The sequence below is a fragment of the Bubalus bubalis genome, chromosome 9 (genome assembly GCF_019923935.1).
Source record: "Bubalus bubalis isolate 160015118507 breed Murrah chromosome 9, NDDB_SH_1, whole genome shotgun sequence".
Classification (NCBI taxonomy): Eukaryota; Metazoa; Chordata; class Mammalia; order Artiodactyla; family Bovidae; genus Bubalus; species Bubalus bubalis.
In genome coordinates, this window is record NC_059165.1 from 103,825,721 (window position 1) to 103,853,200 (window position 27,480).

Consider the following 27,480-nt stretch of genomic DNA (forward strand, 5'->3'; position numbering starts at 1 on the left):
CTTCTCCTCCTGCCCGCAATCCCTCCCAGCATCAGAGTCTTTCCCAATGAGAGTTGCAGCTTTAGCATCATTCCTAACAAAGAAATCCCAGGGCTGATCTCCTTCAGAATGGACTGGTTGGATCTCCTTGCAGTGCAAGGGACTCTCAAGAGTCTTCTCCAACACCACAGTTCAAAAGCATCAATTCTTCGGTGCTCAGCTTTCTTCACAGTCCAACTCTCACATCCATACGTTACCACTGGAAAAACCATAGCCTTGACTAGACAAACCTTTGTTGGCAAAGTAATGTCTCTGCTTTTGAATATGCTATCTAGGTTGGTCATAACTTTCCTTCCAAGGAGTAAGCGTCTTTTAATTTCATGGCTGCAATCACCATCTGTAGTGATTTTGGAGCCCCAAAAAATAAAGTCTGACACTGTTTCCACTGTTTCCCCATCTATTTCCCATGAAGTGCTGTATGTCAATTATATATCAATAAAACTGGAAGAAAAAAATTAATTAATTACACTTAAGTGAGATTAAAAATTCACTCCTCTGAGAAGTCCATCAAGTGCAAACTTGCACCAAGTGCAGACCCTAATGCACAGGACGGACTCTGGGTGATAATGATGCATCCATGCAGGTTCATCAATTGTCAGAAATGAGCCACAGTGGTGTGGGATGTCATTGGTAGGGCAGGGTATACGAGTGTGGGGACAGACAGTATATGGAAACTCTCTCAGTTCTACTCAGTTTTGCTGTGGATTTAAAACTTCTCTAGAAAATGAAATTTATTAATTTAAAAAGTTATTTCATTTTTATTTTTTTGGTTGCACCTTGAGGCAACCAACCTTGAGGTGGGATCTTAGTTCCCTGAACAGGGGTTGAACTCACGCCCCCTGCAGTGGAAACATGTTTTCTTAAACCACTGAACCACCAGGGAAGACCCAGTGAAGTTTATTAATCAAAAAAAAATTCATTTCTCAGTCCCACCAGGCACATTTTAAGGGCTCACATGTGGCCAGTGGCTACTGTATTGGCCACGAAGATGAAGAAAGTTCTCCAGGATTGAGCTGCTGCAGAAGATGAGTCCTGCCAGGTCTGAGCCAGTCTGACCCACCTTTGTTCAGCTGTTTCTGGCATTTTCCCTCGAATTCTAGCACTGCTTCTTTCCTCATTAACTTTTCCCTTGTTTAGAGTTTTAAAAGGTGGGCAGTGTTTGAGTCCCACCCCGGCGCTCCCAGGGAGTGAGTCTTTAGCTTCTGAGACTGGTTTGTGGCTGTTCAATTGCTATTAAGTGCCCAACTCTGTGTGACCCCATGGATTGTAACCCGCCAGACTCCTCTGTCCATGAGATTTCCCAGGCAAGAATACTGGAGTGGGTTGCCGTTTCCTCCTCCAAGAGAACCTCCCAACCCACAGATTGAACCTGGGACTCCTGCATTAGCAGGCAGATTCTTTACCACTGAGGCACCAGAGAAGACCTCTGAGACTGATAACTCCTGATTACCTGGGAAGACCAAAATGATCTGGCAGCCGAAAAAATTCAAGGTCGCAAGTCTGCCAACTTCGACCAAAGCCAGAACAAAACTTGCCCAACCTTTACTTCCTGGTCAGACTTTTCACACCAATCATTTATCCACATGCTCTGTATCATTTCCAATTTTATTTGGCTTCTTTGTAACATGACTAAATTCCAAATTCCGAAATTGGTGTATTAAATTTGATTATTCCCAACACAAATTTCTGTGTGAAAACAGAGCTCTTCAAAACAGAACCCTCTATGTGTGACTTTTTCAAAGCAAGTCATTTGCTTTAAGGGAAAAAATATTAAACTGCAAAGTATCACTATTTTCACTTGAGAGAATGGATTTCATTGCTCTGTTTTACAAAGAACCAACGGCCATAGAAGTGGGCCACAGAGTGGGGGGAAAAGCGTCACCTTCTTTATGGAATGTTAAACGTCTATACACAAGGCCTGGGTTCTCTGGAATAACCAGCGTGCAAGGGAGGCATGCAAAACCTTTCCAGACCAAGGGTGCTGCATAAAGATTCCATATTGGAAAAGTTTCCCATGTTATTAGGATCTTCCCAACCCAGGGATCAAACCCAGGTCTCCCGCACTGCAGGTGGATTCTTTACCAGCTGAGCCACAAGGGAAGTCCAAGAATAATGGAGTGGATAGCCTACCCCTTCTCCAGCAGATCTTCCCAACCCAGGAATCAAACCGGGGTCTCCTGTACCAACTGAGCTATCAGGGAAGCCCCAGTAATTTACAACCCAAAGCAATAAAGCATCATTTCTCCTTTCTCAAAGTAAGTTTTACTACCTTTTTTTAATAAAATATTTGAGGGGGATTAAGAAGAGAGTGTGGTGTTTTGGGCCAGAGTCTCACTGGCCTTGGGCTTCCTCCAGCACTTGGGTTTGTCCAGAGGAAATGTTTCTGGGTACCAGGATGGGGGGAGGTTGGAACAAGGGGGACCTGTGGGGAGGGGAGAGGAGACTGCTCAGGGAGAACTATACCCACCCCACTGAGAAGAATAGGAACATTTTTCAAAGAAAACTAGACAAATGACCACATATGCAGACATTTGCGCTTTTAAAGGTAGAATAAAGTAAAGAAACAAGGTTTTACCAGTCATCTTTATCTGGGATGGGGATGACTAAAACTCATTCCTTCTGTGGAATGCTTTGAAGCTATTTTCTCGCCCACTGAACCTGCCCATCAACATGTCGTCCTCATCTTCCTCCTGGGCCTTCTTCACTTCTTCCTTGGCCTGTATGGCATCCATCTCCTTTTCTGGGCCCTGGGGAAAAAACAAAGAACCTGGTGGCCGGGGATTATGCTTTCTGAGGGCTGACTGGGTGTCAGCATACAGCCTGCCTCTGCCTCCTGGAAGCCTCCACGCCAGCTGGGGTCGACTGAAAAAGAAGCCCCCCTCCTAGGATATTCAAGTCCCCATTCCTGGAACCTGGAAAAGTAACCTTAAATGGAGTAGGAGAGCGCTTCCCAGGTGGCGCTAGTGGTCAAGAACCCACCTGCCAATCCAGCATATGAAAGAGATGTGGGTTTGATCCCTGGATGGGGAAGATCCCCTGGAGGAGGGCATGGCAACTCACTCCAGTATTCTTGCCTGGAGAATCCCATGGACAGAGGAGCCTGGTGGGCTACGGTCCACAGGGTTGAAAAGAGCTGGACATGATTGAAACGATTTAGCACGCACACACACTATGTAGGGGGAAAGAGCTTTCCAGATGTGATTAAATTAAGCATGCCAAGATAAGGAAATTCTACTGGCTTACCAGGTGGGCCCTAAATTCTATCACAGTGTTCTCATAGGAGAAGGGCAGAGGGAGATTTGACACAGAGACAGAAGAGGAGATGGCCATGTGAAGATGGAAGCAAAGATTGGAAGGATGTGGCCACAAACCAAGGAGCACCAGGATCCTTCAGAAGCTGCAAGAAATGAAATAAGTGTTCTCCCCTAGAACCTTTGGAGGGAGCAAAGACCTACTGATGCCCTGATTTCAGCCCACTGATACTGATTTTGGACTTTTGGCCTCCAGAATTTGGGAGAATACATTTGCCATGGGCCTTTTTGTTTTTGACCAGCTTCATGGCATGAGGGATCTTCGTTTCTTGATCAGGGATCAAACCCACCCACCTTACAGTGGAAGCTCAGAGTCTTAACCACTGGACCGCCAGGGAAGTTCCCATCTGTGATGTTTTAAGCCAGTGAGTTTGTGGTGATATTGTTATGGCAGCCCCAGGAAACAAATACCCTCTCCTTCTTCCATTCCCAGAGCACCTGGGCCTGTCTTTCAACCAGCTGACCAGTAAGGGAGAGATGAGAAGAGGCCTCAGAGCCTAAATGAGAAAATCCAAACTTTGGTAATTAAAAGAAAGGCCAGGACTGAGTGCAGACATGTCAAAGAGGTTCCCAAAGTCATTGCTGAAAAGAATTTAGTAAGCCTTTGCGGCAGAAATCAGATTCAAGAAGAAATGGCTCATAAGAAAAATCCCTTAGTGATAACTACCTTTCATCAGTGAAGGGGAAGTTTCCCCCCGAAATGCCATGAAATGTTCAAAGTTTAAGCAGCCACTTTGCAGCTGGTCCCAGGGTGATGGACATGACATGTTTCTATTGCTCTGACGTGTGGGGCTCTGCTGACCCAGGGATGGATGGATGGCCCTTCCAAGGGGACTGAGTCTTAGAGTCAATGCCTGAAAGAACTCCTTTCATATGCAAGCTACATCCAGAGCTCACATCCCTAACCACCTCCACTACTGGGCTTTTTATATTCAGGGCTGATATCTCATCTGAATTATCCCATTGCCAGGTGCTAGACAACTAGTGCCCCAGGGCCCAGAGAAATTCTTAAAACTAGCCAATCCTAAGCCTGTTTATCCTGCTTCATCTACTCCTTCCTGCAGAGACCAAACCAAAGTTTTTTGCTCACATCTTCCACCCTTTCCCTCTGCCTCCTGACCAAACCTGGTGCTTCCCCATATGGCCCTGTGTGGCCTGGCATAGCCCCTCCTCTCAGGATCTGTTAGTAAAACAAACTATCTTTTTTTGATGGTGCCCACTTCCTGGTCTGGGAGTCTTGCCATACCTGATTAACAACAAAACTTACATCTTAACACACAGGTATTTTGGACTTCCCCGGTGGTGAAGACTCTGGGTTGCCAGTGCAACCAGTTCCCTGGTTGGGGAAATAAGATTCCTCATGCCATGCAGTGAGGCCAAAAGATTTTTTTTTTTTAATTTAAGAACACAGGTATTTCACAAATGAGGATATCCAAATGGCCACAAAAGCCATGAAACAGTGCCTACCTCCATTCCTCATCCAAGAAATACACACAAAACTATAGCGAGATACCACGACACACCTATAGAAACCCACACTGCCCAGTGCTGGGGAGACTGGAGGATGCGCAGAACAGTGCGGCCCCTCGGGAAACAGTCTGGCAATTTCTCATAGAGTTAAAGACACATCATGCAACTCAGCAAACCTCATCCTGGATTTTAACCAAAAGAAATAAAAGCGCTTATCTACACACACACACAAACTATATACGAAATTGTTCACAGCTTTGATCATACTGTGAAAAACTGGAAACAACCCAAATGTCCATTAGCTGGTGAGCAGATAAACTTCTCAGTGAGATGGAGAAACAAGGTACTGATGAAACCCCAGCAACACAGAGAAATCTTGGAGACACTGCGCTTGGTGAGAGAAGCAGACTCAGAAAGACTCCATGCCTCCAGTGGTTAAGACTCCATGCTCCCAGTGCAGGGGGCACAGGTTTAATCCTTGGTCAGGGAACTAAGATTCCACGTGCCACACAGTGAGGGCAAAAAAAGAAAAAGACAAAAAAAGAAGACCCTATACTACATGATTCGATTTATATGACATTCTGGAAAAGGCAAAACTATAGGGGCATAAAAACAAGGACTTATTGTACAGCACAGGGAACAACTATATTCAACATCTTGTAATAACCTATAAGGAAAAAAGAATCTGAAAAATAATACACACACACACACACACACACACACATATATATATAGAGAGAGAGCGAGAGCACTTTGCTGTATACCTGAAACTAACACATTGTCAATAAATTATACTTAAAAAAAATCCAATAGGGACAGATATCAGATCATCCGTAGTTGCTGGCGTAGGGGAGGGCTTGGCTACAAGGAGACTTCTGGGGGTGGTGAAATTGTTCTGGGCTTCCCAGATGGCACAGTGGTAAAGAATCCACCTGCCAATCCAGAAGATCCAGGAAAATCAGGCTCGATCCCTGGGTTAAGAAGATCCCAGGAGAAGGAAATGGCAACCCACTCCAGTATTCTTACCTGGGAAATCCCACGGATAGAAGAGCCTGGGGCTACAGTCCATGGGGTTGCAAAGAGTCAGACACGACTGAACACACACACACAAAATTGTTCTACATCTTGATTTTTAGTGGTGTTTTCATAACTGTACGTGTTTGTCAGAATTCACGGAACTGTACACGTAAGTCAGCCTTCAATAAATCCGACTCATCAGCAATTGACAGTAATGCCTAGCATGGCTGAAGATTTGCATTCCCTTCTGCATGGAAATTCTCATCTGTGCAGAAGGGAATGTAAATAGGATGACATGCTGGAAACCATTTGCATATGAGCTGGTGACTGCTCTGTCTACTCCTGGGCATGTGGCCACTGAAAGACAGGTACAGGAGTGATGGTACAGGAATGACAGGAACCAGCTTATCCCTGAGGCCACAAGCTGGAAGCCTCCCAAAGATGCATCCACAGAGAACACATGTATAGCTTCTAGAATATTCACAAAGGAAGGACAAGCTACTGCTCTACGGGAAAATACAAATGAGCCTCACAACACGGCCTGAATAAATAATGGGTAGCTACATTGATACGAATTTCAAAAGGAGGTCAAATCCATCTGCGGTGATGGAATAGTGGAACTGCCATTCCTTTGGGGATGAGTGCCGGCTGGGAGGGGACATGAGGAAGGTCCTAGAGCTCTGGTGACATTCTATATCTTGATCTGGGTGGGGTGTTTATTATAGAAAAAGTGAAGCACCTTTTTCTATATGTGAGACTCAAATATGGAAATAAATGAATAACAAAAGCAAAGTTCATCATGTTCATGGACTTCCCTGGTGGTCCAGTGGTTAAGAGTCCACCTGCCAATGCAGGGGACACCGGTTCAATCCCTGGTCCGGGAAGATCTCACATGCCGCGGGGCAAGTAAGCCCGCGTGCCACAGCTACTGAGCATGCGCTCTAGAGCCCGTGCTCTGCAACAGGAGAAGCCACTGCAATGAGAAGCCCTCGCACTGCAACGAAGAGTAGCCTCCACCAACCAAAAGTAGAGAAAACAAACATCCGACAGTGAAGACCCAGCACAGCCAAATACACACATAAATAAATAAAGGGCTGTCTTCTTAAAAAAAAAAAAGGTTCATTGTGTTTATCGTACCTTGGTTTCACCCCAGGTGGCCTTGCCAAAATTCTCAGCATACTCTTCATCATCTGTGATCAGGAAGTTGTCAAAGATGGTTCCGGATCTCACCTGTGGATGAAAATAAGTCCTTTGATACTGGTGTGGAAAATGAAACTTTCCACAAAATAAAAACTGCTGTGATTTATTCAGTACCGTCACAGAGATTAGCTGTCGACATTAGCACATGCTGAAAGCCTTTTCTGGAATGTCAGTTCCCTCCAGGGCACTGGTCCTCAAACTTGGCTGTGTATGGGGACCACTGAGAACATTGACCAAGACTGCTGATGCCTGGTCTCACTCCCAGGGATGCTGGTTTAGCAGGTCTGGGGTATGACCCGACATAGAGGCTTTGACGGTCTCCCCAGGGACTCAAGCATCCAGTGATGTTTGAGAACTGCTGATTGAGACCCTCCCTGGCAAAGTGTGAGCCATGGATGGGCAGCGTCAACAGCGCTAGGGATTCAGGATCTCAGGCTCCACTCTGGACCCACTACATCAGAACCTGCAATCTTATCCTAAAGCTGATAGACACCACAAGGTCAGCTCCAGGCAGACTTCCAGGGGGAGTGGGGGGCAGACAAGTGTCCAGAGGACAGGAAGGATGTCCATTTTACCTAGGGCTGTAAGTTTTGGATCTGGGTAGGGGTGCCAGGTGCCCGACAGGAGCAGGAGTTCAGGCTGAAGTTCAGAGTTATTAAACCAGAGCAAGTTTAAAACCTGGCGACTTGCACGTCCCTCGCAGACCAGTGACTAAGAAGCCACCTGCCAACACAGGGGACACGGGCTTGACCGCTGGTCCTGGAAGATTCCATATACGTCAGGGCAACTAAGCCCATGCACCACAACTACTGAGCCACACATGGCAATAGAGACCCAGTGCAGAAAACAACAAAAAGACAAAATGAGCGACCTGCCAAAGCTCCAGTCCAACGGCACCAATGTTCTCAAATTCTGAGAGATCGTATTCGGTCAAATAGCTGTTTTTCATCTTCTGATGGAGCCAAACATCTTTGTCTATGCCCTCAGGTTTCAGGCCATCCTGCAACAACAAACCATATGCGCTGGTCCCCGGGCACACGGGTGGGGAGGGGACTGGCAGGAAGATGGTGCCACATACGCACCTGGTATGGAGGCTTCTGGAGCATGGCCGCCTGCCAGTCCCCGTCCAGTTCACCCTTCCAGTCACTCGGCTTGCTGGCGCTGGCATCCAGAAAATGCTTCTCCCAGTCCTTCAAATGCGTGCAGGGTGACAAAGTTAGATTCTCAGCTTTGAGAAAGGAAATCTGCCGAGAGGCAGAGGCAGGCCTGTGACCCCGGATGCCCTTTTCTCCTCCTCAACTTGATGGTGGAAGGGCTGAGTGCTGGGGTTCCTAACCTCACCAGGGGTTTCGACCACAGCCTGCAGTTTGAGGTCCTTTTGGTTAGACAGCATCACCGACTCAGTAGAAATGAATCTGAGCACTCCGGAAGGTAGTGGAGGACAGAGAAGCCTGGTGTGTTGCAGTCCATGGGGTCGCAAAGAGGGGGACAAGACTTATTGACTGAACAACAAGAGGAAAGTAATACACAGCTGTTACAGTTATGGATGCTTGGATGCCAGTCATAAGCATGATGCTCAAAAATGCTATGTTCAAATGCAGAATGAAAAGAAAATCATTTTTATAAAGGTTGCTGAGGCATTTTCCTTTTCTTGGAAAAAGACATTGGTTTGGGACTTCTCTGGTGGTCCAGTGGTTAAGACTCCATGCTCCCATTGCAGGGGCCACGGGTGATCCCTGGTCAGGGAACTAAGATCCCACATGCCGCAACTAAGATTCCCACATGCCGCATCTAAGGCCTGGCACAGGTGCAAGCATGCTCAGTCGTGTCCAACTCTCTGCAACCCCATTGACTGTAGCCCACCAGGCTCCTCTGTCCATGGGATTTTGCAGGCAACAATACTGGAGTGGGTTGCCACGCTCCCCTCCAGGGGATCTTCCCAACCCAGGGATCGAACTCAAGTCTCTTGCAGTGGCCAGAGGATTATTCTTTACCACTTGAGGCACCTGGGAAGCCCAAGACCTGGTGCAGCCAAATAAATAAAGATTTTTAAAATATCAGTTAAGAAAACAAACTCTTCTTGCTTTCATCTCAAATACTTCTCACTCCTTCACAGTCCCGTGAAGTACGCAGCTGTGTGGCTGGTCTCAGCACACGCGCTCTAGGGAGGGCTCCTTGTTTGACTGTTAGCACCGTCACTACCAGCCAGGCAGCACTTGTATGGCACCTGGGCACTCACAAACTATGCTTTACACCTTCCAGCAGCGGTGCGGGAAGAATCCACACCTGGGATTTGTCCTTGGCAGCCTGGTCCCAGCCCTCAGCCTCTGCTGATGCCTTCTCCATCTTCTTCAGTGACGTTAACTGCCAGTCATACTCGATGCTTCCGGATTCAATCGACTGACCATCAATTTTCACTTCGTAAGTGAGGTCTGGTCTTAAAACCAGAGTGTAGAGGTGTGTAAAGCTATCAACCTGCGTGTTTTGGGGGGAGAAGAAGAAAAGAATGAGACCCTCGATGCTTCCTAACACTCTCCTGATGAGTTGTACAACAACTGAAGCTTGGCTGGGGCAGGCCTCTTTTCTTTCTTGGGCATGGTTAAAAGCCCAGACTGGACATAAGGAAAGCATCTAACATTCAATAAAGGAGGTCTGGAGACTTCCCTGGTGGTCCAATGGTTAAGAATCTACCTTGCAATGCTGGGGATGAGGGTTGATCCCTGGTCGGGGAACTACATGAGGGGGAGCGACAAAGCCCACGTGGGGCACAGCTACTGATCCCGGGTACCACAACTAGAGATCCGTGTGCCACGATGAAAGATCCCAAGGCTGCAACTAAGACCAATGCAGTCAAATAAATATATAAACAAAACAAAACAAAACACTCTGTGCTTCCACTGCAGGGGGCATGGGTTCAATCCCTGCTTGGGGAACTAAGATCCCTCAAGTCACACAGTGTGGCCAAAAATAAATAAAATAAAGGAAGATTGGAAGGTGGGTGGGAGGGTGCCTAGGGAAGCTGGGGGTTCCCTGTCACCAGCAGAGGAGACCCCAGCACCATACCCCGGCAGCATCAGTGTCACTGGGGGTACAGGGGCAATGCTCATTCCCAGGTCAGCCCTGATCTGCTGCGTTGGAACTCAGCGGACCCTCTGGTCACTTTCACAGGCCCTCCGCGGTCTCTGATACCACTCAGGTTTGAGAACCACCACCCCGGCATAAAGGCCCTGCCAGGAGGAGTCTCTCCCTGCTAAAAGCCAAATCCAAACACTTTCAGGGGCTTCCATGGTGGCTCAGTGGTAACGAATCCGCCTGCCAATGCTGGAGAAATGGGTTCAGTCCCCGGGCCAGGAAGATCCCACATGCTGTGGAACAACTAAGCCCATACGCCACAACTATTGAGCCTGTGCTCTAGAGCCTGGGAGCTGCAGCTACTGAGCTCAAGTGCTGCAACTATGAAGCCCATGCGCTCCAGAACCTGTGCTCTACAATGAGAGAAGCCACTGCAACGAGAAGCCCATGAACCCCAACAAGAGAGTAGCCCCCACTCGCCTCATCTAGAGAAAAGCCCACCCAGCAATGAAGACCCCACATGGACAAGAGTAAATAAATACAATTAAAAAAATTTTTTTCAGTATCACTCTGATCTGCATACTGTGTGGCTGATAACTCTATCCAGAATCAGCACTACAGTCTATTCTGTGTCCCCCTCAACCCTTGTAGTCCGCTCTGACAGCTGAATGCATGATTCTTCCAATGCTCTCCCCCTGCTCTCTGCCTGCATTTGTCTCCACTCACCTTTCTTAGCTTAAGAGTTTGAGCTGGCTGGCAATGCAGGAGACCTGGGTTTGAACCCTGGTCAGGAAGATCTCTTGGAGAAGGGCATGGCAGCCCACTCCAGTATTGTTGCCTAGAGAATCCCAAGGACAGAGGAGCCTGGCGGGCTGCAGTGCACAGGGTTGCAGAGAGTGGGTGCAACTGAGCATGCATGCATGTATGCTCCCTCTCCTTGCTGTCAATCATCTTGCAACACACTGGCCTCCTGCCCAGATTCCCAGAGGCTATGGGTGCTGGGGAGTCCTCAGGGGACAAGTCCCTACTTCCTGGTGCTTACCTTCAAAGTGGGGGCTGCACACTGGGGAGGCTACTTCTTCCTAGGCCCAGACACCAGGGACTTAATGCAAGCTGCCTCTTTGGAGAAGCCCGGGGCAGGATCATTGAGTATAAACAGGCCCTAAGACCTAAAGGGTCATTTTCACAGGATCCTCTGGGTAAAAACGTAAAGGATGTATGCATTCATTTTAGAAATATTCCCATTTTAAAATGTTTTGGGGGCCTTCCCTGGTGGTCCAGTGGCTGAGACCCTTTGCTCCCAAAGCAGGGGGCCTGGGTTCAATCTCCGGTCAGGGGACTAGATCCCACATGCTGCAACTAAGACCCAGTTCAGCCAAACAAATAAATATTTAGAAAAAAAATTGTTTTGGTATTTGGAAGATGAATTCCTCCAGAATGATTTTTCATCCTGAATATTTCATTCCTTAATGATGATGGATGTGCATGCGTGCTAAGTCACTCAGTCTGTCCAACTCTTTGGGACCCCATGGACTGTAGCCCTCCAGGCTCCTCTGTCCATGGGATTCTCCAGGCAAGAATACTGAAGTGGGTTGCCAGGCCCTCCTCCAGAGGATCTTCCCGACCCAGGGATCAAACCTGAGTCTCTTGCATCTCCTGCACTGGCAGGTGAGTTCTTTACCACTAGCGCCACCTGAGAAGCCCAGTGATGATGGGGGCTGAAATGCCACCATTCTGCTATAACCCTTAGGAAGCAAATTATAAATGGATGTCACAGCTCAGGGTGAGAAGTAAGTGTGCCCTTTTGGTGGGAGGGGAGTTTGGGGGAGAATGGATACACACACACACACACATACACACACACATATATATGGCTGAATCTCTTTGCTGTCCACCAGAAACTATCACAACATTGTTAATCATTGTTAAACTATATCCCAACATAAAATAAAAATTTTTTAAAAACTGTAAATTTAAAATAAAATAATTTTTCATCAAAAAAAAAACCCCAAAACCCAAAAGACTTCAGAACCCAATCCAATCCAAGTTGTTGACAAGTGTCTCTAATGGGCCTGCTAAACTGGAAAGTGGGGACAGGAGAGACAAGGCTCACCCCCATAGTTCCCTTAAATATTTTAAGGTCAAAGCTATTTTCTACAAACTTCCATTTTCATCTTTTCAAGAGTTAACACAATCACCAATTTAATAGGAAAGCATTTACCTTACACCTGATTGATTTCTTGTTTGCATGATACTGATTCTTGAAATGTAAAATAACATGAACTGTCTTGATGTCAAATCCACAAATATCAGGTCCTACAAACAAACAAAAATTAACCACTCTCAAATTCCTTCCATAATACATCACCACAGCAATATCCCCACCATTCCCCTGAAACAGTACACAAGACACAGGGAGCATACATGTCTGGGAATAATTAGATGCCCCAGGGAGATTTTTTAAATGGACAGCGACATTCAGTTCAGGTCATGGTCACCGCAGCCACTTTGAACTCAAGGGTAAGCCAGCAGGTGAGGAAGAAAAGGAAGGTCTAATGACAGTCTGGTAAGCGTCCCCGCCCCATGCAGTCTGAACTTCAGACCCTCCCTCGGAAGCTCTGACCAGGGCTCCTGTACCCACAGGAGGGCTCCAGAGCTGGACTGACTGGCTCTGATCCCAGCCACCTTCCATGTCGAGACGTATTTGCAAATAACATATTTGCCTCTCCTGCCTCAGTGTCCCAGTCTATTAAATGGGGGTGTTAATCTTGACTTCACAAAGCTAATTCAAGGGGCTAATGTATGTAAAGCTTTTAGTATGGCAATGCTCAATATTTGTTATTATTGTTATGCTCCAAGAAAATATACACATATATAGATATTCTTTCTTAATGATATCCCCACATCAGAAGCAAAAGAGATGGTACGATCAGTATGTAGATTCTGATGAATGGTGAAGTCTGTAAGAAGTTCTCTTTAATGATTTTGGGGATTTCCCTGGTGGTCAAGTGGTTAAGACTTTGCCTTTCAATGAAGGAAGTGCTGGTTCCATCCCTGATCAGGGAGATAAGATCCCACACATCTCATGGCCAAAAAACAAAGAAACATAAAATGGAAACAATATTGTAACAAATTCAATAAAGGCTTTAAAAGTGGTCCACATTAAAAAAAAAAAAACCTTAAAAAAAACACAACAAAGTTAATGATTTTTAAATTGGTATGAGATCAAGTTTCAGTCACTAAGGAAATGGAATTCTGTAGGATACTCTATGGATAAGACAATGGCACCCCACTCCAGTACTCTTGCCTGGAAAATCCCATGGACGGAGGAGCCTGGTAGGCTTCAGTCCATGGGGTTGCTAGGAGTCGGACAGGACTGAGCGACTTCACTTTCCCTTTTCACTTTCATGCATTGGAGAAGGAAATGGCAACCCACTCCAGTGTTCTTGCCTGGAGAATCCCAGGGACGGGGGAGCCTGGTGGGCTGCCATCTGTGGGGTCGCACAGAGTTGGACATGAATGAAGCGACTTAGCAGCAGCAGCAGCAGCAGGATACTCTATTCCTTGCTCAAAGACTAGGAAGTTCTGAATATTCTAAGCAAGGTTTAAAGGAGGGATCTAGAAAATCTGTCAAGCCTTCTGAGAATGTCTGGAATTACCCAGCTGCAGCTTCATTGACTTGAAGCCGTAGGAATGCATTAGAGTGTCCGCGTGTCTTTCTGTCTCAAATAGAACTCCACTACATCCACAGACGCAAGCCTGTACCTACCCCCATGAAAAAACTCTGTAAACACAAGCAGATGACTGCGATTTCTTCTAGAACCTGTAGTGATGAACCTCCAGATTAAATAAGAGATAACTAGGCTGCACATAATTACTTAAAGAATATTAACAATTTGTCAGAGTACATGTGACGTTGAACTTAGAAATAGCATCCTGCTGCTGCTGCTGCTGCTAAGTCGCTTCATTCATGTCCAACTCTGTGCGACCCCATAGACGGCAGCCCACCAGGCTCCCCCGTCTCTGGGATTCTCCAGGCAAGAACACTGGAGTGGGCTGCCATTTCCTTCTCCAATGCATGAAAGTGAAAAGGGAAAGTGAAGTTGCTCAGTCGTGTCTGACTCTTCGAGACCCCATGGACTTCAGCCTACCAGGCTCCTCCGTCCATGGGATTTTCCAGGCAAGAGTACTGGAGTGGGTTGCCATTGCCTTCTCCAAGAAATAGCATCCTACGGGAGGACAAAAAACACCACATCTATCTCCCAGTGGAGTTCCCTGAAGATGTGTGGTTTATGAAATTTCTTTTTTTTTTTTTTTTTGTTATTGCTGGAAAAGACTTTAATTTTTTTAAAAAAAACAAAAGCTATGTGAACTATTTGTATGAAAGTCTATTACCTTGGATAACCTCAGATATGCAGATGACACCACCCTTATGGCAGAAAGCTAAGAACTAAAGAGCCTCTTGATGAAAGTGAAAGAGGAGAGTCAAAAAGTTGGCTTAAAGCTCAACATTCAGAAAACCAAGATCATGGCATTCGGTCCCATCACTTCATGGCTAATATATGGGGAAACAGTGGAAACAGTGTCAGACTTTATTTTTTTGGGCTCCAAAATCACTGCAGATGGTGATTGCAGCCATGAAATTAGAAGACACTTAGTCCTTGGCAGGAAAGTTATGATCAACCTAGACAACATATTAAAAAGCAGAGACATTACTTTGTCAACAAAGGTCTGTCTAGTCAAGGTTATGGTTTTTCCAGTGGTCATGTAGGGATGTGAGAGTTGGACTATAAAGAAAGCTGAGCACCAAAAAATTGATGCTTTTGAACTGTGGTTTTGGAGAAGACTCTTGAGAGTCTCTTGGACTGCAAGGAGATCCAACCAGTGCATCCTAAAGGAGATCAGTCCTGAGTGTTCATTAGAAGGACTGATGCTGAAGCTGAAACTCCAATACTTTGGCCACCTGATGCGAAGAGCTGACTCATTTGAAAGACCCTGGTGCTGGGAAGGATTGAGGGCAGGAGGAGAAGGGGATGACAGAGGATGAGATGGTTGGATGGCATCACTGACTCAATGGACATGGATTTGGGTGGACTCCGGGAGTTGGTGATGGACAGGGAGGCCTGATGTTCTGCGGTTCTAGTGAAATTGCTTAGTCGTGTCCAACTCTTTGTGACCCCATGGACTGTAGCCCACCAGGCTCCTCCATCCATGGAATTTTCCAGGCAAGAGTACTGGAGTGGGTTCCCATTTCCTTCTCCCATGCTGCGGTTCATGGGGTCGCAAAGAGTTGGACACGACTGAGTGACTGAATTGAACTGAACTATTACCTTGGAACTGGAACATGAAATTTATTTTTCCCTCGAAATTGGTCAGAAATTTCTTCTCTATCTCTAAGTACCTACACGTTTTTACTATTAAATTCAGCTTCAGAATGTGCCCAGATCAGACCAGAAAAATCTGGACTTTTTTCATTAACAGCAATCATAAAATAATTATGCAGGAGTGGATTTTTGTGAAAAATGGAAGCATATGGGCTCTGAAGTGGGGCTGACCTGACTTTTGGGCAAGTATTTTAATCTTTCTGAGCCTCAGTTTCCTTATTTGCAAAATGGGGGCCACGTTACCTACCCATTTCTAGCGTCTTAAACATAATCTAAGATCGCATAGTTAAGGCCCCTGGAAGGGCCCAGTGAAACATATTCCTCTCTTCCTCTTCAACACCTGCAAGCTGCTCTCAAACCAAAAACTGCAGCTAAGAAATCACAGGAAGTGTTCTAAGACTGACACAATGGATTTGAGTGAAATGTAACTGATTCTGAGTTAAAAACAAAGTTTTCTGTATTAACAGAAAACTTTAAATATCTTATTTACTCCAAAATATGCTGCTTTGCAATTTACATGTAGCAGACATGTAGAGTGTATTTAAAGGTAGTATTAGGTAGATATTTGCAGTTATTTTGTTTACCAAATCCAACTAAATCAAATATTTCTGAAATCATCTTTAATTCAACAGGTGGTAATATTTTTTTGCAAGATATCTCTGCTATCCTGTCTTGAGGGAATACTTACCATAACCCAAATTGAGCCACTTAAAATTCTTTCTTAATCTAAAGAAAGACCTTTTTCATTCCAGATTTTAAATTCAAGAGTAAATGTGAGACACGGCAGCACACCAGGCTTCCCTGTCCATCATCAACTCCCAGAGTTTATTCAATTGAGACGGTGATGCCATCCAACCATCTCATCATCTGTCATCCCCTTCTCCTCCTGCTCTCAATCTTTCCCAGAATGTGTCCAGAATCTTTTTCAATGTGTCAGCTCTTTGCATCAGGTGGCCAAAGTATTGGAGTTTCAGTTTCAACATCAGTCCCTCCAATGAATATTCAAGACTGATTTCCTTTAGGATGGACTGGTTGGATCTCCTTGCAGTCCAAGAGACTCTCAAGAGTCTTCTCCAACACCACAGTTTGAAAGCATCAATTCTTTTTGGTGCTCAGCTTTCTTTATAGTCCAACTCTCACATCCATACATGACCACTGGAAAAACCATAGCCTTGACTAACGGACCTTTATTGGCAAAGTAACGTCTCTGCTTTTTAATATGCTGTCGAGGTTGGTCATAACTTTCCTGCAAAGGAGTAAGTGTCTTTTAATTTCATGGCTGAAGTTACCATCTGCAGGGGTTTTGGAGCCCAAAAAAGTGAAGTCTCTCACTGTTTCCACTGTTTCCCCATCTATTTGCCATGAAGTGATGGGATCAGATGCCATGATCTTAGTTTTCTGAATGTTGAGCTTTAAGCCAACTTTTTGACTCTCCTCTTTCACTTTCATCAAGAGGCTCTTCAGTTCTTCTTAGCTTTCTGCTGTAAGGGTAGTGTCATCTGCATATCTGAGGTTATTGATATTCCTCTGGGCAATCTTGATTCCAGCTTGTGCTTCATCCATCCCAGCGTTTCTCATGATATATTCTGCATATAAGTTAAATAAGCAAGGTGACAATATACAGCCTTGATGTACTCCTTTCCCTATTTGGAACCAGTTGTTGTTCCATGTCCAGCTCTAACTGTTGCTTCCTGACCTGCATACAGGTTTCTCAAGAGGCAGGTAACGTGGTCTGGTATTCCTTTCTCTTTGAGAATTTTCCACAGTTTGTGGCATAGTCAATACAGCAGAAATAGATGTTTTTCTGGAACTCTCTTGGTTTTTCGATGATCCTACGGATGTTGGCAATTTCATCTCTGGTTCCTCTGCCTTTTCTAAACCCAGCTTGAACGTCTGGAAGCTCATGGTTCATATACTGTTGAAGCCTGGCTTGGAGAATTTTGAGCATTACTTTACTAGCGTGTGAGATGAGTACATTTGTGCAGTAGTTTGAGCATTCTTTGGCATTGCCTTTCTTTGGGAGTGGAATGAAAACCGACCTTTTCCAGTTCTGTGGCCACTGCTGCTGCTGCTGCTAAGTCACTTCAGTCGTGCCCGACTCTGTGTGACCCCATAGATGGCAGCCCACCAGGCTCCCCCGTTCCTGGGAATATCCAGGCAAGAACACTGGAGTGGGTTGCCATTTCCTTCTCCAATGCATGAAAGTGAAAAGTAAAAGTGAAGTCGCTCCAGAGTTTTCCAAATTTGCTGGCATATTGAATGCAGCACTTTCACAGCATCATCTTTTAGGATTTGAAATAGCTCAACTGGAATTCCATCACCCACACTAGCTTGACTTGACTTCACATTCCAGGATGTCTGGCTCTAGGTGAATGATCACACCATCGTGATTATCTGGCTCCTGAAGATCTTTTTTGTACAGTTCTTCTGTGTGTTCTTGCCACCTCTTCTTAATATCTTCTGCTTCCATTAGTTTCCTACCATTTCTGTCCTTTATTGAGCCCATCTTTGCATGAAATGTTCCTTTGGTATCTTTAATTTTCTTGAAGAGATCTCTAGTCTTTCCCATTCTATTGTTTTCCTCTATTTCTTTGCATTGATCACTTCAGAAGGCTTTCTTATCTCTCCTTGCTATTCTTTGGAACTCTGCATTCAAATAAGTATATCTTTCCTTTTCTCCTTTGCTTTTCGCTTCTCTTTTCACAGCTATTTGTAATGCCATTGTTTTTCTTTTTTTCCCAAATATTCCCTCTGCTCCCTTTTCTCTCTCTTCTCCTTATGCAATTCCCACAGTGCATACGTTGTTTGTTTGATGGTGTCCTATAGGCCCCTCAGGCTCTGCTTGCTTCCTTCAGACTTGTTTCTTTCTGCTTCTCAGCCTTAATCATTTCCACTAACCTGTCTTCAAGTTCTTGGATCCTTTCTTCTTCTGTATGCTCAAACCTGCCTTTAACTCTTCTAGTGAACTTCTCATGTCAGTTGTATTTTCTAACTCCAGAATTTGATTTTGGGTTCTTGTTAAGTTTACCATATCCTTGGCTTTCTTTCTTTCTTCTTCTTCTTCTTTTTTTTTTTTTTTGCTTTTTTCCTATCTCCTTATTGTATTTCCATTTTCTCATATTTTTCTTGACTTTCACTACATCTTCATTTAGTTCTTTTAGAATCATTCAGACAGATATTTAAGTCTAACAGGTCTGTCATTAGGTCTTTTTACCAGGGACAGTTCATATTAATTTTTTTTTTCATTTGAATGGGCCATACTTTCTGGCTTCTTTGTATACTTTGTGATTATTTGCTAAACACTGGACATTTGAGTCTAATGTTAACTCTGGAAATTGGATTCTTCTCCTTCTGTAGTCTTTGCTTTGTTGTTTTTGGTTTTTTGCTTGATTTGTTGAAGGCTTACTCTGTACCAGGGGTCAGCCTGGGACATAAATAGAGTTTTCTCAGGCTTTTTTCTGAGTGTTTTCCTGGGTATGTGCAGTCACTTTTTAGTTCCCCTTGCATATGCATTTGTCTTTTCAATGTCCTAATCTTTAATGCCCAGTTTCCTAAAGGGGGAAAGGTGAAAATGAAGGGTGGGAGGGGAGGGTTCTAGCCCTTTTAGTCCCCTGGGATTCATTTCAGGGGGAAGAGGAGAGGCTTACAACAATGTATGGAGGTGTAACAACGATGGCTGGCCATCTGTTTTTCTGTGCCTCTACCATCAGAAGCAGGAATCAGCCATCGGATCTCAGATCTTTGTTATTTGGAGGACAGGATCCTTTTTGCCTACCCTGGTTCCAGTAAAAGCTGCTCCAGGAACAGGGTGCACAGCTGTCTGTCAGCCATGTGGCTAGAGGTGGGAGATGGGTAGATACTACCAGGAAAAGAACTGAAAGTCACTGCCAGTGACCTCCCCAGTCTTCTGCAAGAAGGTGCAATACTTCCACTGATTCCAGAGTTCCGTAATAGTTACATCAGAAAGATTCTGCCAGTGTAACTGCTGTCTAGGCGGGGAGACAGATTCCTGGTGCTTCCTAGTCCCCCATCTTCCCAGAATCCTCATTCTTAAAGGTTTTTGAATCCACACACTTCAGTTATGTCTGGTTCCTATAGACAAATGTGGTCCCTTCCCAATTCCAGCACAGATGTTAATTACTCCTGGTGTTCAGAGACATTTAATGTATTCTAGCAGTCACCACGGAGAAGGCAATGGTAAACTACTCCAGTGCTCTTGCCTGGAGAATCCCATGGATGGAGGAGCCTGGTAGGCTGCAGTCCATGGGGTCGCTAAGAGTCAGACACGACTGAGCGACTTCACTTTCACTTTCCACTTTCATGCATTGGAGAAGGAAATGGCAACCCACTCCAGTGTTTTTGCCTTGAGAATCCCAGGGATGGGGGAGCCTGGTGGGCTGCTGTCTATGGGATCGCACAGAGTCAGACACGACTGAAGCAACTTAGCAGTAGCAGCAGCAGCAATCAACAAGCTTTTTATGTAAGGAGCCAGACAGTAAATAGTTCTGGTTTTGGGAACTACATATTCTCTGTCATGACCACTCAATTCTGCCACTGCTGCTTGAAAGCCACCATAGACAAGATGTGAATGAACAGAGTGAGGCTGCATTCCAATTAAGACTTCACTTGTGGACACTGAAATCTGAGTGTCTTGGCGGATTCATTTTGATATTTGGCAAAACTAATACAATTATGTAAAGTTTAAAAAATAAAATTAAATAAAAAAAAAAAGAAATCTGAGTGTCTATTATTTTTATGGATCAAAAGTACTGTCCTTTTTTTAATCATTCAAAAATGTTAAAAAACCTGGGAGGTCCCTGGGGACCTAGTGGTTAGGATTCTGGGCTTTCACTGCCATGGCCAAGGTTCAGTCCCTGGTTGGGGAACTGAGACCCCGCAAGCCACGCAGTGTAGCCAAAAAAAGAGTTAAAAACCCATCCTTAGTTCACCAGCCATAATACACACAGGCTTTGGGCTGACATGGCCCATGGTCAAGGTATACATTCCTGAGGCATTCAAAATACCTGGGCTATATAAATGTTGGATAAATAACTTTCTCCCCGGAACAATAGAATGGTACAGTTGCCTTTCTGCTATATTAATTAAATCTGTGTGGGGGCATGCTAAGGCGCTTCAGTTGTGTACGACTCTTTGTGACCCCAAGAACTGTAGCCCGTCAGGCTCCTCTGTCCATGGAATTCTCCAGGCAAGAATACTGGAGTGGGTTGCCATGCCCTCCTCCAAATTAATTAGGTTTAACAGCACTAAAAACCTTTAGTTAGATTTTCTCAACACAACTTGAGCAAAGTCAATCTAAGGATCCTATAAGTGGAAGGGTTTTCAAAAATCACCAGAAATGGTTGTCAGTACTATTGAAACTCACCAAACATAATATAGTACTGGGACTTCCCATTCAGGTTCTTCTGATCCACGTCTGCAGGGAACAGCTTAATGTAGCCCCCTCCGCAGTCCATCTTCTGCTCATGTTTCACTGTGTACTGAATGATCAGAGTCTTCCCCTTATTGCTAAATGGTTTGAACCGTGCAGAGATGGCGTAGAATCGGCTATTTTGCGTGGTTTGCAGACCTTTAAATAAAAAGTACTCATGAAGGAATAGGAATGACACCACTCAGCAAGGCAGGAATTAAATGGCTATCCTCCCCTACCTAATAAACCTCCCAACCATTTATGTTGATCCTGAACCTATAGCACATCTGTACAATAATATGCAACAGGCGTGTCACTAACAGGCTCTCTGCTGCCACAGAACTTCTATCTCACATACCCATGTATGTGTTTTTGTATTTTATATACCAGTTAGGTCTTAAGTTATAAAAACGCTTCAGTTCTAACTGACAGATATGCGGTCTAATTACAAATAAAAGATTCATTTTGCTTCCCTTCATTTTCCAAGGGGTGGGAATATACAAGGAAGCTTTGTAGCAACTGGGTTAAAAAATGGAGCATTCTGGGACTTCTCTGGTGGTCTAGTGGTTAAGAAACTGCCAGCCAGGGCAGGGGAAACGGGTGTGACCCCTGATCCAGGAAGATTCCTCATGCCGTGGAGCAACCAAGCCTGTGCACCACAACTATTGAAGACCGTGTGCTCCAGGGCCCACGCGCTGCAGGAAGAGAAGCCAGCGCCACGAGAAGCCTGCGCACCACGACCAGAGTAGCCCCCACTCGCCACAACTGGAGAGAGCCTGCACACAAGCAACGAAGGCCCAGTGCAGTCAAAACTAACTAATCTTTTAAAAAATGAAATATTGCCATCTGCAGCAACATGGATGGACCTGGAGACTGCCATACTAAGTGAAGTAAGTCTGACAGAGAAGAAGAGATGTCCTATGACAGCCCTTATATATGGAATCCATATTTTAAAAAAAATCATGCAAATGAATTTACAAAACAGAAAGAGACTCACAGACTTAAGAGAATGAATTTATGGCTGCTGGGGGGAAGGATGTGGGGAAGGGATAGTTAGGGAGTTTGGGATGGACATGTACACACTGCTACATTTAAAACGGATAACCAACAAGGACCTACTGTAGAGCACAGGGAACTCTGCTCACTGCTCGATGGCAGCCTGGATGGGAGGGGAGTCTGGGGAAAAACAGATACTTGGGTATGTATGGCCAGTCCCTTCGTTACATTGTTTGTTAATTGGCTATATCCCAATACAAAATACAAAGTTGAATAAATAAATACATGGAGCAGTCTACTTCTTTACCTTAATTCTCATCATAAAACAGCTACTTTAGAGACACAATAGCTCAAGGAGAACAGAGTGCTGATCTGGAAAAAAAAAAAAGGTGCTTCACCACGTGGGGTGAGTTGGTTCGAGGCGTCACCTGTATAGCAGCTCTTTTTACGAAGACAACCATCCTTTTGTTGTGTGAATCATCTTATACAAGCCTAGTCATTTACTTCAAGACCAAAGTCCCTTTTCAGCAGCCACATGGCCCTGAACCAACTCCTTACCTTACACTGGGCTACAAGACAAACCTGACCACAAGGACCTACTGTAGTAGCACAGGGAACCACGCGCAGTATTTTGTAATAACCTATAAAGGAAAAGAACCTGAAAAAATATATATATATATAACTGAAGCACTGTGCTGTACACCTGAGACTAACATGATATTATAAATCAACTATCAACTGTACTTAAAACAAGAGAGACAAACGTGAAAACAGCCAGTCTTCTTATAACCTACCCTTCTGTGCAACATAATCCTGTCCCCATAACTGCCTCTGCTGAGAGCCATCATTAATGAACCTGGCATTCTACATCAGTATGTCTAAGCCTGAATTCACCGTTGACTTCCCACTCCTACACCTACTTCTCTCTTCTCCATTCTCTCCCCCCTCAACCTCTCTCAGGTGATCTGCAGTCCCTCCCGCTATCATCCAGGCAATTCTAAGGCCATCTGGTCATAGCAAACACCCTCTTCCAACAATACAAGAGATGATTCTACACATGGACATCACCAGATGGTCAATACCGGAATTAGATTGATTATATTCTTTGCAGCCAAAGATGGAGAAGTTCTATGTAGTCAGCAAAAATAAGATCAGAATCTGACTATGGGTCAGATCATGAACTCCTTATTGCCAAATTCAGACTTAAATTGAAGAAAGTAGGGAAAACCACTAGACCATTCGGGTATGACCTAAATCAAATCCCTTACAATCATACGGTGGAAGTGACAAATAGATTCAAGGGGTTAGATGTGACTGACAGAGTGCCTGAAGAACTATGGACAGAGGTTAGTGACATTGTACAGAAGGCAAGTTCAGTTGATAAAGAATCCATCTGCAATGCAGGATACCTTGGTTTGATTCCTGGGTTGGGAAGATCTGCTGGAGAAGGGATAGGCTATCCACTCCAGTATTCTTGGGCTTCCCTAGTCAGCTGGTAAAGAATCTGCCTGCAATGTGGATCCCTGGGTTTGGAAGATCCCCTGGAGAAGGGAAAGGCTACCCACTCCAGTATTCTGGCCTGGAGAATTCCATGGACTGTATAGTCCATGGGGTCACAAAGAGTTGGACACGACTGAGCGACTTTCACTTTAAGAGATCTCTTCAAGAAAATTAGAAATACCAAGGAACATTTCATGCAAAGATGGGCACAAAAAAGGACAAAAATAGTATGGACCTAAAAGAAGCAGAAGATATTAAGAAGAGGTGGCAAGAATAGACAGAATTATACAAAAAAGATCTTCACAACCCAGATAATCATGGTATGATCACTCACCTAGAGCCAGACATCCTGGAATGTCAAGTCAAGTGGGCTTTAGGAAGCATCACTATAAACAAAGCTAGTGTAGGTGATGGAATTCCAGTTGAGCTATTTCAAATCCTAAAACATGATGCTGTGGAAGTGCTGCACTCAATATGCCAGCAAATTTGGAAAACTCAGCAGTGGCCACAGGACTGGAAAAGGTCAGTTTTCATTCCAATCCCAAAGAAAGGCAATGCCAAGGAATGCTGAAACCATCGCACAATTGCACTCATCTCACACACTAGTAAAGTAATGCTCAAAATTCTCCAAGCCAGGCTTCAATAGTATGTGAGCCATGAACCTCCAGACATTCAAGCTGGATTTAGAAAAGGCAGAGGAACCAGAGATCAAATTGCCAACATCTGTAGGATCATCGAAAAAGCAAGAGAGTTCCAGAAAAACATCTACTTCTGATTCATTGACTAAGCCAAAGACTTTGACTGGGTGGATCATGATAAACTGTGGAAAATTCTGAAAGAGATGGGAATACCAGACCACCTCCTGAGAGGTGCCTGCCTCCTGAGAAATCTGTATGCATGTCAAGAAGCAACAGTTAGAAGCACAGTTAGAATCGGACATGGTACAACAGAGTGGTTCCAAATTGGGAAAGGAGTACATCAAGGCTGTATATTGTCACCCTGCTTATTTAACTTATATGCAGAGTACATCATGAGAAATGCTGGGCTGGATGAAGCACAAGCTGGAATCAAGATTGCTGGGAGAAATATCAATAACCTCAGATATGCAGATGACACCACCCTTATGGCAGAAAGCTAAGAAGAACTAAAGAGCCTCTTGATGAAAGTGAAAGAGGAGAGTGAAAAAGTTGGCTTAAAGCTCAACATTCAGAAAACTAAGATCATGGCATCTGGTCCCATTACTTCATGGTAAATAGATGGGGAAACAGTGTAAACAGTGTCAGACTTTACTTTTTGGGCTCCAAAATCACTGTAGATGGTGACTGCAACCAAGAAATTAAAAGATGCTTACTCTTTGGAAGAAAAGTTGTGACCAACCTAGACAGCATATTAAAAAGCAGAGACGTTACTTTGCCAACAAAGGCCCATCTAGTCAAGGCTATAGTTTTTCCATTAGGCACATATGGATGAGAGAGTTGGAATACAAAGAAAGCTGAGCACTGAAGAATAGATGCTTTTGAGCTGTGGTGTTGGAGAAGACTCTTGAGAGTCCCTTGGACTGCAAGGAGATCCAACCAGTCCATCCTAAAGGAGATCAGTCCTGACTGTTCACTGGAAGGACTGATTTGAAGCTGAAACTCCAATACTTTGGCCACCTGATGTGAAAAACTGACTCATTTTAAAAGATTCTGATGCTGGGAAAGATTGAGGGCAGGAGGAGAAGAGGACAACAGAGAATGAGATGGTTGGATGGCATCACTGACTTGATGGACATAAGTTTGAGCAAGCTCCGGGAATTGGTGATGGACAGGGAAGCCTGGAGTCCATGGGGTCGCAAGGAGGTGGACACGACTGAGCCACTCAACTGAACTGAAGGCCATCTGACTCACCCCACTCCTCAGCCATCACCATCACCTCTCAGCACCTCCCTTCTCTGTCTAGTTAAATTCTGTGGACCTTTCCATCCATGACTTCTATGTCATGATCCTGGGAGACCACAATGAGGGGTGGAATTAACCAGTATACTTAACCAGGTATAACCAATATAATTAACCAGGTGTCTTGCCTGTATCTGCTCTCAGTAGACACGTGCTGGAGTGAATGAAATGCAGAGTCTAGAGCCTCAGCATTCCAGGTTGGAGGAAGGAAAAATATTGTGGTGGAAAAAAACAAATGACAACTCTGCTCCTTAGACAAGCTTCATAGAACTTGTCATTTTCAACTCCATTTTTTCCATTACAGCCTGACAATTTGGAGCACCATGTATCTATGAAACAATACAAGTACATTCCAAAACCAGAGGTTGCCGGGTTTTAGGGCAACATTGCTGTAACAGGGCCAAGATGGAAGATGAATGGAAGGTGAACGGAAGGTGGTGAAGAGGGGAACTTTTCATCTAAATCAGGGGTTGGTAAACTTTTTTCTGTTAAAGCCAAGGAATAAACATTTTACACTTTTGAGAGTCTGAACTACTCAATTCTGCCTTGAGAATTGTGGTCCGAAAGCAGTCACAGACTGTATGCAAATAAGTGAGCATGGCTGTGTTCCACTAACCCTTTATTTATGGACTGTGAAATTTCAGACACTGCATGGAACGCTTCGTATAACTTTAACGCATCACAAAATACTATTTCCCTTTCTTTTTTCCCCAACAACTAAACAATGAAGAGGGGACTCCCTGGTGGTCCAGTGGTTAAGAATTGGCCTTGTAATGCAGGAGACAGAGGTTCACGCTCTGTTCTGGAAACTAAGATCCCACATACCGCAGAGCAACTAAGCCAGGGTGACACAGCTGGAGAGCTCGTGCATGGCAAGAAAAAGATCTCCTCGCCATGGAACGGAAGCTCCCGCATGCTGTGACTAAGCCCTGAGGTGGATTTAAAAAGAAAATTTAGAAATCTAACTGGGTGTATAAAAAAACAGGCAGTAGTTTGTCTACTTTTAATTATTAGGAATGAGAAGCCAGAATGGAGGTTATTCTTGGTACCAGAAGGCTACTGACTTGGGGCCGGGTGGGGGTGGGGGACTTGCCTCTGGGGGTGGAAGTGGGGCCTGAAAGTTCCTATCTTGATCTGGGTGTGCAGTCATAAACTATATTCATTCTATTGGACCCCCTAAGATCCATCCACTTGACAGCATATAACTTTTACCTTAATTTTTTTTTTAACTTGAAAATAAAAATGAGAAGTATCTTCTAATCTTTTTCCTTCTGGAGCGTGAGGCCCTCGGGTCTCCAAACCCATCTGACTAGTGCTTGTAAAGAGGCATCATCCTGGTCTCTTCTAAAGAGAGAAAAGACAAAACAACCCTACCCAGGCCTGTTTCCCGAATTGTAAAATGGGTTTTGGGGTGTGCCAGACCTACCTTGAAAGGTTTCTATGAGGCGTTTAATATTCATTTAATTAATTTCACGTTTCCTACACTAACCTTTGTCTTTCTCTTTATGACCATAAAAATTCCCGGACGAAAGTCTAAAATGCCCAAATTGTGAGTCATTAGTGGAATGCACCCATCGGTTCCGCCAGCGCTCTGTAGGGGGTAAATCACACAGGTTAGGGCTGAAAACTGTTAATGTGTGTCGTAGGGAGAATGATGGGGACGCTCGAGGCTTCGACGCTTCAGGGTTTTGATACCACCGATCCTTCGTCTAAAGGCCGGGGCCAAATGGCAACTCAGGCCATCGGACGGGCAAACGGGGTATGCGGGAGCTTACACCCCCGCCACCATCGGCGTCGCCCCTTCACCTCCATCTAGAAATTCCTCTTGGAAGTAGACGGTGGCCAGTGCCACCCGCAGCACACAGATTGCCCAGAGCGGGACGCGAGCCGCGGCCATGGACCGTGCGGCACCACTTTTTCTCGTAACTGCCCCTTGGCGCGTCCAGCGGTCTCCGCGGCCCGCCAGGCCAGTCCCGGAACTACAGCTCCCGTCACGCCTCGCGATTATGACCCGAAAGACCATTGAACTCGGACGCGCGGTGCACACCAGGCCCGCCCCAAAACTACCACTCCCATGAAGCCTTGCGATTGTGATCTGAGGCGCTATTGGTCCTCAGGGCGCGGGG

At 45.0% G+C, this 27,480-nt stretch overlaps 1 protein-coding gene across 3 annotated transcripts; it reads right to left on the bottom strand.

Annotated features, from left to right (window-relative positions):
* Positions 1 to 1,552: 1,552 nt before the first annotated feature.
* On the bottom strand, positions 1,553 to 27,443 carry CALR3 (calreticulin 3). 3 transcript variants are annotated; one of them, XM_006057859.4, is made up of 10 exons: positions 27,161 to 27,436; positions 26,844 to 26,945; positions 20,877 to 21,080; positions 12,331 to 12,425; positions 9,324 to 9,512; positions 8,120 to 8,227; positions 7,909 to 8,037; positions 6,975 to 7,067; positions 2,615 to 2,786; positions 1,553 to 2,461 (listed from the first exon to the last, which is right to left on the bottom strand). In XM_006057859.4, exons 1-9 carry the CDS (start codon positions 27,375 to 27,377, stop codon positions 2,643 to 2,645), a joined length of 1,281 nt encoding a protein of 426 aa, XP_006057921.3. In that variant the 5' UTR covers positions 27,378 to 27,436; the 3' UTR covers positions 1,553 to 2,461; positions 2,615 to 2,642. The 3 variants fall into 3 exon arrangements, with proteins under 3 accessions (XP_006057921.3, XP_006057920.3, XP_044804211.2); XM_006057858.4 differs by lacking the exon at positions 1,553 to 2,461 and having other exon boundaries at positions 2,609 to 2,786; positions 27,161 to 27,435; XM_044948276.2 differs by lacking the exons at positions 1,553 to 2,461; positions 26,844 to 26,945 and having other exon boundaries at positions 2,609 to 2,786; positions 27,161 to 27,443.
* Positions 27,444 to 27,480: the final 37 nt, after the last annotated feature.

Bases quoted from the DNA above. Each gene is read 5' to 3' on its own strand.
- CALR3 (XM_006057859.4), bottom strand. From the start codon at position 27,377: ATGGTCTTTCGGGTCATAATCGCGAGGCGTGACGGGAGCTGTAGTTCC. The intron at 26,946-27,160 runs GTGAAGGGGCGA...TACCCCCTACAG, and splicing joins AGAGGAATTTCTAGATGGAG to AGCGCTGGCGGAACCGATGG. The intron at 2,787-6,974 runs GTACGATAAACA...TTTTTTCCCCAG, and splicing joins CCACCTGGGGTGAAACCAAG to GGCCCAGAAAAGGAGATGGA.